The sequence below is a fragment of the Cupressus sempervirens genome, chromosome 9 (genome assembly GCF_028749045.1).
Source record: "Cupressus sempervirens isolate cs-2001-9-10 chromosome 9, ASM2874904v1, whole genome shotgun sequence".
NCBI classification, from domain to species: domain Eukaryota; kingdom Viridiplantae; phylum Streptophyta; class Pinopsida; order Cupressales; family Cupressaceae; genus Cupressus; species Cupressus sempervirens.
The window spans coordinates 562940585-562958557 of record NC_143126.1 but is presented as its reverse complement, the minus strand read 5'-3'; the positions used below and the strand labels follow the sequence as shown (position 1 = coordinate 562958557).

Below are 17973 nucleotides of genomic sequence, written 5' to 3'. Positions count from 1 at the left end.
TTCTGCTTTCTGGTAATACAGTGACTAGATCAAGAAGAATGGAAGGAAAATTATAATGCTTTTTAGTATTGGTTGTTCCACATGTTGCTAATGTATGTTTGGCATTGGGTAGGAGCCTCTTTTACAGATCCCCTAATAATAATAATAACAGCAACACACTACCATTACATGCTACAACTCAAAGAAATAACAGCCAAGAATAACTTTTTCAACACACTAGAATTACAAGCTATACTTTCAAGAATACTCAACTACAAAGAATCATATGACCCTTGAAAAGCGGACATAGCACACATTCAAAAATTCAGCTAAATGGTCCGAGCAAAGATTCCAAATGACATTAGCCTTTGAAAGGCCAGATTCAAGCATTTGAGCTTCCTTAGATCCATTTGGTGTTAAGGAATTAACCTGGATAATCTACAGGTCTACGGGTGCAGATTGTGCCTAATTCTCATTCTCATATACTCCATTAAAAGACATTTGTAATTACTTATACCTGCTCTAAAGGTGTCAGCAATCAAAGTGTAATAGGTTTTAGTTTTCCTTACCTAACCTTAGTTAGGATTAACTAATATCTATCCTATGGTTGCCGACTTTGGGTATACTAATTACTTGTTAATGCTAAAGGTCATGTCCCTTAAGGGACATACCCTCTGATATGGATATATAGGCAGGGCTGTGAAGGTAGTTTGGAGACACATAGCACACCTACAGTCTGATCTTCAAGTCTTCTTAGCCTCACGGGTTATCTGCAACATTTTAGTACTCCAGTTCGTACATATACCAAGATCTTCAGTTATCTCATCTGCATAATTGTACTTGAATATAAGTTTTATTGCCGAGGTTATTCTTGTGCTTATTTAGTCTTTGCATTTGAAGTCTGATCCTGTTATCAGAATCTCCAGAATATTTACATGGTATCAGAGCCCTGTTATCAGATCTAGGGCTCTGCAGATTTTTTAATTATCAGACTTGTTTATATCCAGTAGTTATCCTTCATTTTCAATGGCATATACCATCAAGCTTGAGGACAGATTCGATGGAAAGGAACATTTTGAAGCATGGAAATTCAGAATCTTGATGATTCTCGAAGAAAATAATGTTAGACAATTTGTTGATGGAGCATCCAAACAGCCACCTGTTGAATCTCACAAATCCATATGGACCAATGGAAATAGGAAAGCCATTCAAATAATCTTGGATGGAGTTAAGAATGACACCGTACCTATGCTTACAAAACACCAAACTGCCTATGATATGATGAATGCATTACGAAATGCATTTGAAGTAAATAATGCAACAAGGGTCCTTGCACTAAAGAGGCAACTAAATCACATCCAAATAAAGAAAGGAGAATTAATAAACTCTTATTATCTAAGAGTTGTTGTTATTAGAGATGAATTGTCAAGCATAGGAACCATCATAAATGACACCAAACTAATGCTCATGGCCTTAGATGGACTGCCAAAATCATGGGAAATATTTGCACAAGGAATAAGTGGTAGAGATCAGCTTCCGGATTTTAACAGACTTAAGAATGATTGTCGTCAGGAAGAATCAAGAAAACTAAAGAAAAGAGGAAAACCTAAAGTGGAAGATGAAGAACTTCACGTTCTTAATGCCAACTCTTATAAAGGCAAGAAAAAGCATTTCAAGAAAAATAAAGGAAATCAGAAGAATGGAAAGTCCAAGAAAGACCTATCAAAACTAAAATGTGAAAAATGTGAAAAATTTGGACACTATAGATCTAATTGTCCAAAAAACTCCAAACAACAAGCGAATTGCACAAATGTTGTTAGAGAAGAGGAAACTTATGATCCGGAGAATCATGTTTTGTATTCCTCCTTATCAAATGAAATCTCAAATAAGGCATGGGTAATAGATAGTGGATCCTCTAGGCATATAACGGGATACAAAGAAACTATAGATTTCTTGTCCGAGAAAGTTAACGGTGAAGTTACTATTGGTGATAACTCAGCACATTCAGTTAAAGGAATTGGTAGCTGCACTTCGAAGCTAAAAACAGGAAATACTCTTCTTCTGAAAGATGTACTATATGTACTAGGAATAAAAAGGAATCTAATATCAATTACAACATTAGAAGATGATGGACACAATGTTGCATTTGTGGATGGCAAAGTATTAACTTGGGCTAAGAACTCTTCCATCAAGAAAGCTAAAGTAATCGGTCAAAGAAAAGGATATTTGTATGAACTAAATATAGAACCCATTCAAGCTCTTGTTCACAAAGCGGAAGATTCAAACAAAATATGGCATAGAAGATTAGGGCACCTAAACTTTAAAACCCTATCTACTATGGAAAAGATGGTTACCGGATTACCAAAGTTATACCAAGATTACCTAGTATTTGCAAAGGGTGTGCCCTAGGTAAAAGTACTAGAAATTCTTTTCATGATAGTACTAGAAAAACAAATAATGTACTAGAATTAATTCATTTAGATTTATGTGGACCCATGTCCGTTCCCTCCCTTGGAGGATTCTGGTATTATGTCTTGTTCATAGATGACTTCTCTAGGAAAACATGGATTTATTTTTTAAAATGCAAAGAATCAGAAGAAATCTTACCAAGATTTAAGGAATTCAAAGCATTAACTGAAAAATTTTCAAGACATAAAATTAAAACCCTTAGAATAGATAATGGAGGAGAATATACCTCAGATTTGTTTAAATCTTTTTGTAAAGAATCAGGGATCAAGAGGGAGTATACTGTTCCTTATAACCTTGAACAAAACAGGATAGCTGAAAGGAAAAACAGGACAATTATAGAAGTTGCTAGGGCTATGATTTTTGACCAAAATCTAGAATACTATTTTTGGGCAGAAGCCTCTTTTACTGCTATATACATTCATGTGCCAAAAGAAAAAAGAACCAAATTGGAACCATTTGGAAGGAAGGGTATCTTTGTAGGGTATAGTGAAACTTCTAAAGCATATAGAATTTTCATACCTAGACAGAAAACTATTGAACTTAGTAGGGATGTAATCTTTGAAGAAGATCTTGCATTTAAAAGAGCAATAAATTCCCATGAACCCTCTCCTTTATCAAATTCTAAAAGAATAAGTGAATCTGAATCCCAGGGGGAGAACTTAGAAGAGTTTGAAGATGAAATAAACCTTGAAGAAAGTTCAAAGAAAAGGCCACTTTGGGCCATAAAAACAGTTGAAGCAGCTCAAGATTTTGCTGCACCTTCAGGAGCAGTCAGAGAAAGAGATTCTCTGGTTATACAGCAAATATGATTGATTTATCCAAAATAGAGCCAACCAATCTTTCTGATGCTATTAAACATCCTGCCTGGAAAGAAGCTACGATAGAAGAATATCAATCAATTATGAAAAATGATGTTTGGGAAATAGTTCCAAGGCCAAAAGGAAAATCCATTGTTTCTTCAAAATGGATATTCAAAATAAAGCATGCCACTGATGGAAGTATTGAGAAATATAAAGCCAGATTTGTAGCCAAAGATTTTTCTTAGAAAGAAGGAATTGATTATGAAGAAACCTTTGCTCCTGTCGCTAGATATACTATCGTTAGAGCTGTCTTAGCAATTGCCGCATCTAAGGGATGGAAGGTACATCAGATGGATGTAAAGACAACATTTCTCAATGGGAAGATTTCAAAAGAAGTCTATATAGAGCAACTAGAAGGATTTGAAACCCATGATCCAAATGCCTTTGTTTGCCGACTCAAGAAAGCTCTTTATGGGCTTAAACAGGCTCCCAGGCCTGGTATGAAAGGATTGATAAATACCATAGTTCCAAAAATCGCCATGAAATCGCCAAAATCGCGATAAGATTCATGGCTCACGATTTTTTTGGAATTGGAAATCGCTGGTGGCGATTTTTTCCTGTGAATCGCCTGAATCGCCAAAATCGGCGATTCATGGCAAAAATAGCCAAAATCGCCATCGTGAATCTCCAGAAATCGGCCGCGGCAGCAAGGATAGAAAGTTCAATTTAAAAAAAAAAACACATGTTTTATTTGCTTTCTAAGTTGACTTTCCTCTTTGTTATAACCCTAAAGAGCCTTCTATTTGCTCAGTATGAGTAGAAGAGAGGAAGAGTGAGAGAGAAGAAGAGAAAAGAGAATCCATAGGTTTCCAACCGGCAAGAAGGAAGAGCACCAAAGAGATTAGAAGTCCATCTGGGGAGGCCATAAATTGCATTGGGAGCATTAAGGAGTCAATATCAACACTCCTCAACTCATTTGCAAGAGGTAAGTGTTGGTTTTTTTTTTGCATGTTAGTGTAGTATGCATTTTTTGTTAAATTTTTTTAGTGTTCATTTGCAAATCTTGAATGTTTTTTATTTTTACTAAATTGCAAACTAGGGTTTGTTGTTTTGTAGTTTTTGTTTATTAGTTGCAAACTTTGATTTTTTACATGAATTTTTTTATTGCAGCAGCCCTTTGCTTTCATTTTCCAATTTCCATAATGGGTAAAAAAGATGAATGCTGGAAATATAATGAAGAGTTTCCTGGGAGAACCAAATATCAAACAAAATGTATATTTTGCAAAGAAAAAATAAATTTAGGAGGTATCTATAGATTGAAATACCACATTGCTGGCATACCTGGCTATGATGTCACAGTTTGCACTCATCAAACTGCTGAGGCAAAACGCTCTTGTTTAGTGGCATTAGAAAAAATTGAACAAGACAAGTTGACTAAGAAAATGCAACTTGAAGGGTTAAGAGGCATTGGCTCCCGTGCTCCCACATCCGCAACCGCATCTACATCTGCAAGTGCATCTGCATCAGCTTCCGCATCCGTAGGTTGTGTTGGAGAGGGTTCTTCTAGGCCTCCTTTTCATCCTAGTGCTAGTGCTCATGTGAGTGTTAGTGGTAGTCGGTCTCATATTGAGACAGAGTCCAACACCAACCTATTGCGGCCTAGAGTGCGGAAAAACAGAATGGATAGTTACTTTGTGCCCCGCACTACTCTTGGCTCCCAACCCACGCTTGAGGGCATGGGTTTGAACAAGGAGATTCATGATGCTACCAGAAAAGAGATTTGCAAATTCTGGTACTTTTGCAACATTTCATTTATTGCAGCCAGGTAATTGATTCTTTTTTCTTTGTTATCTTCAAAGTTAAAGTTAAAAGTAAAAGTAAAACTTTAATTATATCTACTTGTTTTATGATTTTAGTTTTTGACATCTAAATTTCTAATCAATATCATTATCTATTTGTGACAGGACTCCTTATTGGCAGAACATGATAGATGCAGTTACCATCTGTGGTCCGGGGTTTAAAGCCCCAACCGAGGCTGAGTTGAGTGGATACCTCCTGGAGGAAATGGTTGAGGATATGAGGCATGAGCTTGAGGACAACCGAAAGGAGTGGATCGAAAAGGGTTGCACCATCATGACTGATGGTTGGACAGATAGGAGGGGAAGAACACTCCTCAATTTTCTTGTATCCTATGGAGGTGATTGATCATTCTACTTTCCTACATACATAATTTTGAATTATGATTGACTATTTCAAATTTTGATTTGTTGATTGCTAATAGTAATTATAATTCGTTGTTTTGTTACTTGTAGGATATACCATGTTCCTCAAATCCATTGATGCTTCTGCTCATGTAAAAAACGCCACATACTTATGTAAGGTTATTGAGGAAGTTATAGAAGAGGTGGGGGAACAACATGTGGTGCAAGTGGTGATAGATAATGCAACAAGTTATGTTGCTGCAGGTAAACTTTTAACTTTTTAAGTTTTGAAAATAAATTTATTTGAATTTTGAACTTTTTCTAATTCTAACTTAGAATTTCTAAGTTTCCTAAGTTCTAACATGTTTGAAATTTGAATTTCTAATTATCTTAAAATTGTTGTAGGCAAACTTTTGATGGAGAGGCACCCCACCATATTTTGGTCCCCTTGTGCACCACACTGCCTTGACCTCATGTTGGAGGAAATTGGCAAACTTGAGTGGGTCAAGTCATGTGTGGAAAGGGCAAAAAACATATGCAAGTTTATTTATAATCATTCATTTGTCCTTAGCACAATGAGGAAGTACACAGGAGACAAAGAGTTAGCTCGTCCAGGGATCACGAGGTTTGCCTTGAATTTCATCACCTTGCAGTCCTTGTTGACATCAAGAGATGATTTGAGGAGCATGTTTGTTGGGCGGGAGTGGATTTCATCTTCCTATGCTACGACCACTGCAGGGATAGATGTGGTGGATTGCATATTTGATGATGATGGTTTTTGGAAACCTGCTAGAGAAATCCTTAAGGTAATTTTATTGCAATTTAACATTTAATATTTTACAGTTTACTATGCTAATTGTTTAATGATTTAGTTTTACCTTAAGTTATATTATTGAATTATTCTATGTTTAAGTTTTGACTCAAATTTTTGTTTTACTTTATATGTAGGCCACTGAGCCCCTTGTATCTCTCCTAGGAACTGCTGATGGGGAGAAGCCCTCTATGGGCTACATATATGAGGGCATGGATAGGGCCAAGGAGGCCATTAGAGCTCAGTATGTAGGAGTGCAGGAGAAGTATGCCCCTATTTGGGACATCATTGATAGGAGATGGCAGAATCAGCTCCACAGACCCATCCATGCAGCAACTTACTTTTTGAATTCGGCATTTCGTTTCCGTCCTGACTTCAAGGCGAATGAGGAGGTTCTCACCGAATTATATACAGTGATCCAGAGGTTGAGTACTGATGAGGATAGCAGTGCTGCAATTATTGAGCTTGATAAGTTCAATAATAAAGAAGGGCCACTTTTCTCTAGCAGGGTAGCCATAGATGCTCGGGAAACAATACAGCTAGGTAAAAATTAAATAATATATTCAATGTTCATGAATCTAGATTCTAAACTTAAAGTTGATTATGTAATTTTAGAGTTAACTTGTAATTTGTAATTTGTAAATGAGACTAATTATTTTTATTTTCCCTTATTTCAGATAGATGGTGGCAAATGTTTGGGGCCACAACCCCAAAACTTCAAAAAATTGCCATTCGTATTCTGAGTTAGCCAAGAAGTGCTTCTGGATGTGAGCGCAGTTGGTCCATGTTCGAGCACATCCACTCGAAGAGGAGAAACAGGTTGACAGTGCAGAGGTTGAATGATCTTGTCTTCGTTCATTACAACCTCTGTCTTAGGATCAGACAGATTTTGGGCACTGACTCCTCTCCGATCATTCTGGAGGAGATTGATCCAGAATCAGAGTGGCTCACAGAGGTTGTAGATCCAGTCTTCACTGAGGAAGACCGTGCGTGGATTGACCAGGTGGATATAGAGGCTGAGGCAGCTAGAGCACGTTTTTCAGGCATTGGTAGACGCACACGTGCACGCACAGACACAAGCCCTAGCGACATTCGTGAGCCCATCTTATATGCGGGAGATATGGCTCGACAGTCCTCTAGGACCTACATTAGACGCCTTGCTACTAGGCAGACTGGATACTCAGAGGCTGAGGCTGAGGCTGTAGCCGAGCTTGAGGATGATGTTGAGGATGATGATGACTATGAGCCTGAGGCTTGAGCTGGAGCCTTGTTTTTATATTTTGTTTACAGATATTGATACTGAATCATTGATAGACTTATGTTTCAAACTTTCATGGATCTTCATCTTAGATTCTTACATAAATTTATGATTTGATGTCTTATGGATCATCTTACATACATTCTATGATTTAAATCATTATGATCATTTGATTTCTATTTACTTCAGCTAGCCTACAATTTACATTTTAGATAACATAGTTACGTATGTGATGGATTTTATGTTCCATGTTTATGTATGTTAAGTTTTAACTTCTATTTGATGATGTTATAGTGTGCTTAAGTTATATTCAATAAAGGGTGCATGAAATAAGTTTTAAATTGTTAAAATCTTTAAATTTAAAGGGTTTTTTCAAATTTGCCGCTTCATTGCCGATTCACGATTCGATTCGGCCTTGCCGATTCCGATCCGATTCCAATTCACGTTTCTTTGATAAATATCTCATTGGCTTAGGATTCTCTAAGAATGAAGCTGATCCGAACTTATGTTATAAAAGACATAAAGATGGTATGGTAATATTGATATTGTATGTTGATGATTTATTAATGATAGGTGATGATCATCTTATAGATCAGTGCAAGAAAGATCTTATCAAAGAATACGGGTCTTCTCCATTACTTCCTAGGATTGGAAGTGTGATAGAATTCTGATAGTATCATACTGAATCAAAGGAAGTACACTTCAGACATCTTGAAGAAATTCGGAATGTGGAACTGTAAGTCCATGTCTTCTCCAATGGAGACCAATTTGCATAAACTTAAAGAAGCAGCTACAGAATCACCTCCAATAGATTCTACTCTCTACATGCAGATAATTGGGTCTCTGATGTACCGAGTAAATACAAGACCTAATATTTGCTATGCGGTTCATGTTTTAAGTCAGTTTATGTGTGAACCTAAGGAGATTCACCTAGTTGTTGTTAAACACATTATGAGATACCTACAAGGTACTCTTAATTATGGACTCTAGTATGAGAGAGTTGCTTTAGATTTACATGGATTCACCGATTTAGATTGGGGTGGAAGTGTTAAAGGCAGGAAAAGTACTTCAGGTTGTTTCAATTTAGGATCAGCTATGATTTCATGGATATGTAGAAAGCAGTCTTCAGTAGCTCAGAGCTCCATAGAAGCTGAATACATTGTAGCAGCAATGGCCTCTCGAGAAGCAGTATGGTTGAGGAAGTTGCTTGTGGGATTATTTGGGCAAGCCATGAATCCTACGATCATTCATTGTGATAATCAGAGTTCCAACAAGCTCTTAGTGAATCTAGTTTTCCATGATAGATCCAAGCATATTGAAATACCTTACCATTATGTAAGAGATATGGTAGACAGGAATTCTGTGAAATTGGAATACATTTGTACTGCAGATCAGACAGCAAATATACTCACCAAACCTCTATCTAGAGTAAAGATAGAACATATCAGAAAGAGACTTGGTATGGTTGAGTTGTAATTCATTTTTGTACTATTTGATTATTAATAAAATGATAAATTTTATTTTGTTAGGCTATTGACTGTTATGGGCTCCACCATATGTAATCATTATTTAAGAGGTGACGATCTTTGAAATAATTAATACTTGTGCAATAGGCATTATGAGAGGTGACGATCTCTTAGATAATGTCCTAATAGTAGATTTTACTGTAAGATCCAGGTGAATTTTAGATCGTCTTGTGACATTGACATGTTCATGGGTTACAAATTGGATAAAGAAAGAATTCTAGAAATTCTTTGGGTTTATCCTATATTCTGGTAGATCTTAAATTCAGGATCTAGTTGTGATCTAGAAATACCAGTTTCTATGAGTCACAATATGTGTCTGATCACTAGTAGCAGTGATTTGTCATATCACAAGTTTAGTAATATGACTTTGTATCATGTGTTTTATGATACTATGTATTAAGAAGAGATAGACAGATATAGAGTATTAATTCTTGCTTAACATCTGTATTGATGTTGCTAGATATAATATGTCTCCATAGGATTATCAGGTTAAGAGGGAGTGTTAAGGAATTAACCTAGATAATCTATAGGTCTATGGGTGCAGATTGTGCCTAACTCTCATTGTCACATACTCCATCAAAAGGCATTTGTAATTATTTATACCTGCTCTAAAGGTGCCGGCGATCAGAGTGTAACAGGTTTTAGTTTTCCTTAACTAACCTTAGTTAGTATTAACTAATATCCTATGGTTGCCGACTTTGGGTATACTAATTACTTGTTAATGCTAAGGGTGATGTCCCTTAAGGGACATACCCTCTGATATGAATATATAGGTGGGGCTGTGAAGGCAGTCTGGAGACACATAGCACACCTACAGTCTGATCTCCAAGTCTTCTTAGCCTCACGGGTCATCTGCAACATTTCAGTACTCCAGTTCGTACATATACCGGGATCTTCAGTTATCTCATCTGCATAATTAAACCTGAATATAAGTTTTATTGCCAAGGTTATTCCTGTGTCTATCTAGTCTTTTTATTTGAAGTCTGATCCTGTTATCAGAATCTGCAGAATATTTACATTTGGGTCTTCATTTTGTCTCTTTTGTAAGGGTTTGTCACAAGCCAAAACTGCTGTTTGTGTTTTTCCTAAGCCAAAGACTTGTTTGCCTGAAGACAAACAGTTAACTGTGCATTGCTTTCGTCTTCTCATGGCCCCAGGGTGTTCTAATTGCCTTAGAACCCCTTTACTTCAGTTTTTAGTCTCTGCACTGCTTTGAATTCTCTTTTCTTAATCAAATATGCCATATTAGGAGTATTGGTAATATAGCAATTTCTTGCCGTAGTCATTTTTTAGAGTGAGACTAGTAACCTTGTTGAACTGATTTCCACTTAGTTTCATGATCCAATTTAGATCAATTTCTTCATTTTCATTTTCTCTCAAGTGGACATATACTTGGCTTTCATTTTCTTCTTAAGAACTGCTCCATATATGTATAAGTTTTTCCATTTGTTTTGATTATTTGAATTCATTACATGTGATTCTATAGTCACCTCAATTCTTCTAGATTCCCATCTTCAATTTTCATTTTCTTCATCAGCCTTATATTTTTCTATCATTTTCTTTGATCTGACATTGCTCTTTCTGATCTACTATGTTGTTGACTTTATTTTGTATTTTCTTCTTCCTTTCAATAGACATGTCTCATCCTCTGTATGTTATTGGCCTTCTCAGAGCAGGCTTTGTTCCATCTTCTGTATGCTATTGCATTCAAAACGATAACTTTTTGGAAACTAATATATTTTCTGATTTGCAAGGTACACTAAAGGGCATTAACCTTGCTGACTACTTGTAGAGGCATACATTGTGCTCTTAACCATGCATCATGAACAACATACAAACTAGAGTAGAGATATAACAAAAAACAACTTTCTGGACATTTAAAAGACATTCCATTTCACTTGTGAAGAACAAAAGCATAGCTATCACATTTTCATGTCTGAGATCAGAAATATCGAAGCATAGAAAGTTTCAGTTTGTATTAGGAGTAAAGATAACTATACAAAAACTTAACACATTGATTTAGTATGCCATACATTTATGACAATGAAGTGGCAGTTGCGATGCTGTCTGCCAATTAATTGACACCGTGAACATATCTGTTTCTGGATGAGTAATGATCAACACAGTGTTACTCACACATTGACACTTGATGAACAACAAGATACCAGCTACAACTTAATATCAACAAGGTGCTATCAACATGCCAAAATTACATATATGCAATAATGTATGCTTGGCAACATGCAAGCCCCAAACAATATGCATAAATATAAAAGTAACCCTATTTCATTCCCTACAGCTTGCTTGAACTTTAGGACAAGTTGTTAGGATCGAAAATGTGAGTAATTTACAGAGTTAGCTGCAGATGACTGAAAATAAGTCTTTAGCAAGTATTCTCAGTACAGAGTCGTTAAGATAGGTGCTTTCTGATACGCAAGTATTATTTGTGTTGGGTAATATGTTTACAAAGTCCAATTCTTTGATGGAAAGCTCTCACTCGCCAAAAACTTGCCAAGCCCAAATAAAAATGCAGGAAACATTCGGCCAATTTTTTAAAAAACTCGGGGAAAAACTCAGGAACCTAAAAAACAACTTAAGTTTAATTAAACATATTTGTTTTTTGCAAAATTCAATGAGAAGATGCATCCAATGAGTTAATTTAATGAGAACACAAAAGAACCAAGTAGAGTTTAAAATCTAGATATATATAAATGCAAGTGGGTACAAAATCACATTCTCTTGTAGAATGCTGATGGCGAGAAGCAAAATTATAAATAGTTTCTATAAACTAGAAGTAGATACATCATTGCAGTTAGTTTCTATAAAATTAGAAGTAAATGCATCATAGTAAATAGTTTCCATGAAACTAGAAGTAAATACACTGTAGCAAAATAGTCCAAGAGTGAGTTTGAGCAATTTTGGCCTATTGGAAAGTAATGCTTGTGTCTTGGGTGTGAGCAAGTGGTTGAGATAAGTCTGTCAAGTTTTGGGAATATAGAATTGAAACCAAGTGATTGCTGAGAAAATGAGTTTGAATCATTAGAAAATCCTTGTTCCAGCTTCAAGTTGACCTCAAATAGCTAGGACAGGTTGTGGGAGATAACACTGCTGAAGGCATGCTGAATCCTGAAATTTGGCTAAGCCTAGATTTTTTTGAGAACCCCCAAAATCTAGAATATGTATTTTAGGTCCTATGAAGATGAAACTTATTACAAACATCTTGACAATATTTATGCAAATATAGCTTAAAGTATTGTTACCTTGGTATTAAACCTGACCCAAATTTTTAAAACATTTTCACCGTGATTAACCAAGGTTTGATGTAATGATCCCATCTTTTAGCAGTTGACCAAGTGTGTGTGCGTTAGCCTTGTTCTACATGGTCCCGAGGGCTAACGAAGGGTTTAATGGGATCCTGGAGTGTTTTGGCCTAGTCATTTCCAGTTTGGGCCAAAACGAAGTTGATTTACTCAGTTTCAGACATACTTACTATTTTTAGTAAGTCGGCAGGACACAGTACAGGTCAATTTTGGTGATTGGAATTCGATACTCCTCGGTGAGAGCTTTCCGATGAGCTATCACTCGCATTATTCGGAGTCCGATTGCTAATACATTTTAATGCTTGAAGTTTTAGTAAAGTAACGTCTAGTTAATTGTAAAATATTAAAGTGTTACTTTAATATTTATTTTATGGTAGTGTGTACCTAAGGGAGACATAAGGGGTATTTTAATATATGTTTTATATAGTACACATCTTTTATCCCACATTGCCCATATGAGTTGAGCGGACCCTTGGAAATAGAATAAAAGGAAGCATTTGTGGCTTCATTAGGCAGGTGGAATATGAGAAGAAATTGGTGTGTGAGTTGCAGCTTTGTTCTTGGCATTTGAGGACGTCTATCCTCTCTTGTAACATTCTAGACGTCATTCCCTTGGGGTTTGGCCTTTGAAATTCTTTCTTATTGGCTTCATTAACAGGCATTTTAGTTGCATTTCCGGCTACAGGCAGATTTGATATTTTGCTCATATCTTCTTCACTACTTGTCCGACGCTTATGCCGCTTGGAGGGAATGGTATTATGAAGGTAGTGGACTGATTGGAAGACAAAGTATTGTAGCAGCAAGTTCGTAAGCATGGGCTGGAGTATTATGACAATATTGCTGAAGTAATTAGTGAGTTGATAAATCTGCCATGTATTTGGTTTTATGAATTCTGAAAATAACATTTTATTAGCAGCAGTTCATTTCCACTTTGCATATTATTGTAGTTTCTTTCTTGTTTATGTTGTATGATACCGATTCCATGCATGAAACACAACAAACAAATAAACGTTTGATTTCCGGAGTTATAAGGGGTTTTAAGAAGTTGAATGCAAACTGTTTGACATAATTCCTTTCAGCGATTTGGTTTAGTTTTTTGGGACATCCAAGGGTGTCCATTACAGTGGTATCAGAGCTTGCTTGCAAAGTGTTTCACGAAGTTATAACCAGTAGGTGCGCATTACAGTGGTATCAGAGCTTGCTTGCAAAGTGTTTCACGAAGTTATAACCAGTAGGTGCGCATTACAGTGGTATCAGAGCTGTTAGTCCTGCCATCTTGTGGAGATCTTATAGATAGCCGGATAGAGGGAAAAGTGTTTGACAAAATGTATATCAGTCCAAATCAAGAAAATGTAATATTTAGATTACTGGGTACATTAGAGAAAGGGCGTCGTACGCAACAGGAGCAAAATAGGCGAATGGATATGATGTTGCAACTTATGGCAAAAAAGATGGGCATCAACATTGACGATTTGTATGTTGCTCCAAACCAGAAGGTAGTTGATTCTTCAGATGGGATCGAGACACCACCGGGCTATGCTATTGGTGATAGTCAGGAGTCCACATATGAAGCTTTGTCAGGGGATGGCGATGCAACAATGATGGGATTAGAAGAATGCGAGGACACTGTCATATCAGCAGCCACTTCTATGTCCGTTGAACCATCCAACAAGGAGTTTAGTAGTATGCATGCAGTTGTAGATATGTGCTTTGATGATCATTGTACACCTATTATTGCTAATGAGGTGAGTAATATAGTGACAGAGTCATATTATACTGTTGATCAACAAAGTGTTAATGTTCACTCTTGGGATAATATTATGTTCAACATGGATGCAACATTGTCTTATGACAATCTGATGTTTGAGGCTGATGTTGATCATTCACCTGAGTGGAGTTGGGCTCAGTTTTCACTATCTACAAAGATTCAGTTTTGTGTTGCAACAGTTGGGAGGAAGAGGTTTCATAGATCTTCTATGGAGCCACCTTCTAGTGACATCCAGACTTATACTTCATCAGCACAAGTTTTGGGAGCTAACTTGCAGGACATGTGGTTGGTCCTAATGATGTTCATTTGTAATTTGTTTAATGTCTATATGGATATCACACATTACTTCAATTGGGATCCAGGTGGAGGTTGGAGTTCATTATGTTACTTAATTGCTTGAGGACAAGCAATTTCAAGGAGGGCGGATTTGTAATGATCCCATCTTTTAGCAGTTGACCAAGTGTGTGTGCGTTAGCCTTGTTCTACATGGTCCCGAGGGCTAACGAAGGGTTTAATGGGATCCTGGAGTGTTTTGGCCTAGTCATTTCCAGTTTGGGCCAAAACGAAGTTGATTTACTCAGTTTCAGACATACTTACTATTTTTAGTAAGTCGGCAGGACACAGTACAGGTCAATTTTGGTGATTGGAATTCGATACTCCTCGGTGAGAGCTTTCCGATGAGCTATCACTCGCATTATTCGGAGTCCGATTGCTAATACATTTTAATGCCTGAAGTTTTATTAAAGTAACGTCTAGTTAATTGTAAAATATTAAAGTGTTACTTTAATATTTATTTTATGGTAGTGTGTACCTAAGGGAGACATAAGGGGTATTTTAATATATGTTTTATATAGTACACATCTTTTATCCCACATTGCCCATATGAGTTGAGCGGACCCTTGGAAATAGAATAAAAGGAAGCATTTGTGGCTTCATTAGGCAGGTGGAATATGAGAAGAAATTGGTGTGTGAGTTGCAGCTTTGTTCTTGGCATTTGAGGACGTCTATCCTCTCTTGTAACATTCTAGACGTCATTCCCTTGGGGTTTGGCCTTTGGAATTCTTTCTTATTGGCTTCATTAACAGGCAGTTTAGTTGCATTTCTGGCTACAGGCAGATTTGATATTTTGCTCATATCTTCTTCACTACTTGTCCGACGCTTATGCCGCTTGGAGGGAATGGTATTATGAAGGTAGTGGACTGATTGGAAGACAAAGTATTGTAGCAGCAAGTTCGTAAGCATGGGCTGGAGTATTATGACAATATTGCTGAAGTAATTAGTGAGTTGATAAATCTGCCATGTATTTGGTTTTATGAATTCTGAAAATAACATTTTATTAGTAGCAGTTCATTTCCACTTTGCATATTATTGTAGTTTCTTTCTTGTTTATGTTGTATGATACCGATTCCATGCATGAAACACAACAAACAAATAAACGTTTGATTTCCGGAGTTATAAGGGGTTTTAAGAAGTTGAATGCAAACTGTTTGACATAATTCCTTTCAGCGATTTGGTTTAGTTTTTTGGGACAGGGTTTTAATAAGTTGAATGCAAACTGTTTGACATAATTCCTTTCAGCGATTTGGTTTAGTTTTTTGGGACATCCAAGGGTGTCCATTACATTTGAATGACACGATCTTGAACAATCCAAGCATTGAACCGTTTGTGCCAAGATGGGAATTGTGGAATAAAGTACAGAAATGTATTTAAACATGGGTGATGGCTAGCATATTTTCCACTAAATGTTCAAGAAATGGTTGCAGAAATTGATAATCAAGTGGCAGGTAGTAGGGAAATGGGTATAGGCATGGTTTGGCCTTAATAATAAGACAGAGCAGAATCACATAGTATGAGAAAAGATTGAGCCAGCTGTCAATGAACTTTCCTAGCATCAGTGGCATAGACCCCTTCTCATTTTAATTTGGAGGAAAAATTTCTCCCATAATTGACAAATTGCAAATCCAGAAGGTCCCTTGCTAAGTATTTGATAGATTGCTTCATTTGAATGTTTGTTCAAGCAATAAAACAAAAGGTGGAAATTTTCAAAGATGCAAATCTTCCTTGATTGAGCACGAACTATTTGGCAAAATGTTAAATATAAGAGAGCTATCATTTATCAAGTAGATGGAATGCATTTGATGTGTAACAGATTCTCAGCTCCCACTTTGTTGATTCAATACTTCCATTCAAGTTAACAACATGTAGCCAACACTCCAACATGTTTGTCCCACAATACAAGCTCTCGCAATGGCATATATCTTTTCAAAGCATAAGGATTAGGTTTCAATCAGCCAATATAGTTCAAGTGATCTGGTAAACGTGTGGGGATGGTGAGGAATAAGCAAGATATGTGAAATGTTCAACAAAAAGTTGAGTTGGAGTCAATGAACTTTCAAGTAATGAAGTCAGGAGATTGAAAGCTTTGGTTGACATGCATGCAAAAATGTGGAAGCATAAGCCAAAAACAAGGATTGTGTGACAAAATGTTCGAGTAAGATAAAAGTGTTGATCGCCACCCTTGTCCATCTCTCTATATGTTCTGAAAGCATAGCATGTAAATCATTTGATGGAATGCACAATAGCAATACCAACATAGTTGGAAAAGCCACAATACACATGCATGTGGTGTGACGTGGGAGCACAAACTAAGTTTTTGAATTATTTGACATAATGCACCTAAGTTTGTTGCCCATCTCCTAGCCTACTCATAGGTTTTTGATACGATGACAGAGACTTCAAAGGAAAAACCACTAGCAGCGATAATGCTAAATTCTGTTACTTCAAAAAATAATGAGAGTATTGGAACTTCTCTTCAATGCCAATCAAGGAATGTCTATGGTAAAAGTTTTGTCAAATTTTGAAGCTCAAAATCTCCATTCTCCAATTTATGGCAGGCTATTGATACTATTGCATTGCTTGGCATGTGATTTGTTTTGCATAATATCTTGAAACTGCAGGTGATTTAATAATCGGAGAGAATGCCTCATGGGGACACCATTTCAAGGGAGAACGTTTGTACATGACAAAGAGAGCAAGTGATATGTTTGATAGAATTCTTCGAAAACATGTCTTCTCATAGGATGTATGAGCAAGGTGTCCAATCAATGCTCTCCCTCACAAAACAAAATTACTTTAATGAGAACTATTCAATAGTTTCAAATAGCCACCTTCTATCTATGCCAAGTATATACAAAAAAGAATAGATATCCATCAAACGGGAGCTTGTTCATAGAATGAGCATCAAATGCCATTTAAACAAAAATGGAGAGATCTTTGAAGGAAACACAATTATAAACAATGCCTCTATTTCATTGTGGTGATGATGTCTGATATTGTGGCTGAAGTGTTCTCTATTGCGGCAAGGCTGGAGCTAGTTGTAGACATCCATGAAAACATAAATGCACAAGTTGAGAGGCAAAGGTTCTTTTGCGATTATTGTGCGTCCAATAGAAGAGCTAGTGGTTTATTTGTTAGAGTGCTTCAAAGATATTGTGTAAGGGAATAAATTAAACATATAGCAGGATGCAATGACATGAGTTCAAAATTCAATCAAATGCAATAGAGGCTATTAATGAGTTGATTTGTTGAAAATTTATTAATGTTTGAACAACAAACAGAGATCTATAGAACGTAAGCACAATGAACTAAGCCAGGAAAGTTTGTAGAACCCAAATCCAATACCACTATTGAAATTGATATCCATCACCTTGGTAAGAATTTGGTCAAATGCATGAAAAATGTGGAAGCATATCAGACATGGGATTAGTATGACCAAATGTCTTGATGAATTGTTTTATAGAATTTCATTGTTGAAAGGATTTCAAAGTTTCTCAAGACCATT

At 36.4% G+C, this 17973-nt stretch overlaps 2 protein-coding genes across 5 annotated transcripts in view; both read left to right on the top strand.

The window, feature by feature from the left end:
- The window catches only part of LOC149539895 (uncharacterized), a 148349-nt gene that overhangs the window by 35619 nt on the left and 94757 nt on the right, over positions 1-17973 (top strand). The gene's annotated exons all lie outside the window — the stretch shown is intronic.
- Positions 4385-7071, top strand: LOC149539896 (uncharacterized). Its single transcript, XM_089801113.1, has 6 exons — positions 4385-5073; positions 5213-5445; positions 5561-5713; positions 5855-6255; positions 6398-6803; positions 6938-7071. Exons 1-6 carry the CDS (start codon positions 4400-4402, stop codon positions 7006-7008), a joined length of 1938 nt encoding a protein of 645 aa, XP_089657239.1. The 5' UTR covers positions 4385-4399; the 3' UTR covers positions 7009-7071.

What these genes read in the sequence shown, in the direction of transcription:
- LOC149539896 (XM_089801113.1), top strand. Translation starts at nt 4,400, where the DNA reads ATGAATTTTTTTATTGCAGCAGCCCTTTGCTTTCATTTTCCAATTTCC. An exon ending in ATTTCATTTATTGCAGCCAG is followed by an intron (nt 5,074 to 5,212) that starts GTAATTGATTCT and finishes TATTTGTGACAG; the next exon opens with GACTCCTTATTGGCAGAACA. An exon ending in CTGCTAGAGAAATCCTTAAG is followed by an intron (nt 6,256 to 6,397) that starts GTAATTTTATTG and finishes CTTTATATGTAG; the next exon opens with GCCACTGAGCCCCTTGTATC.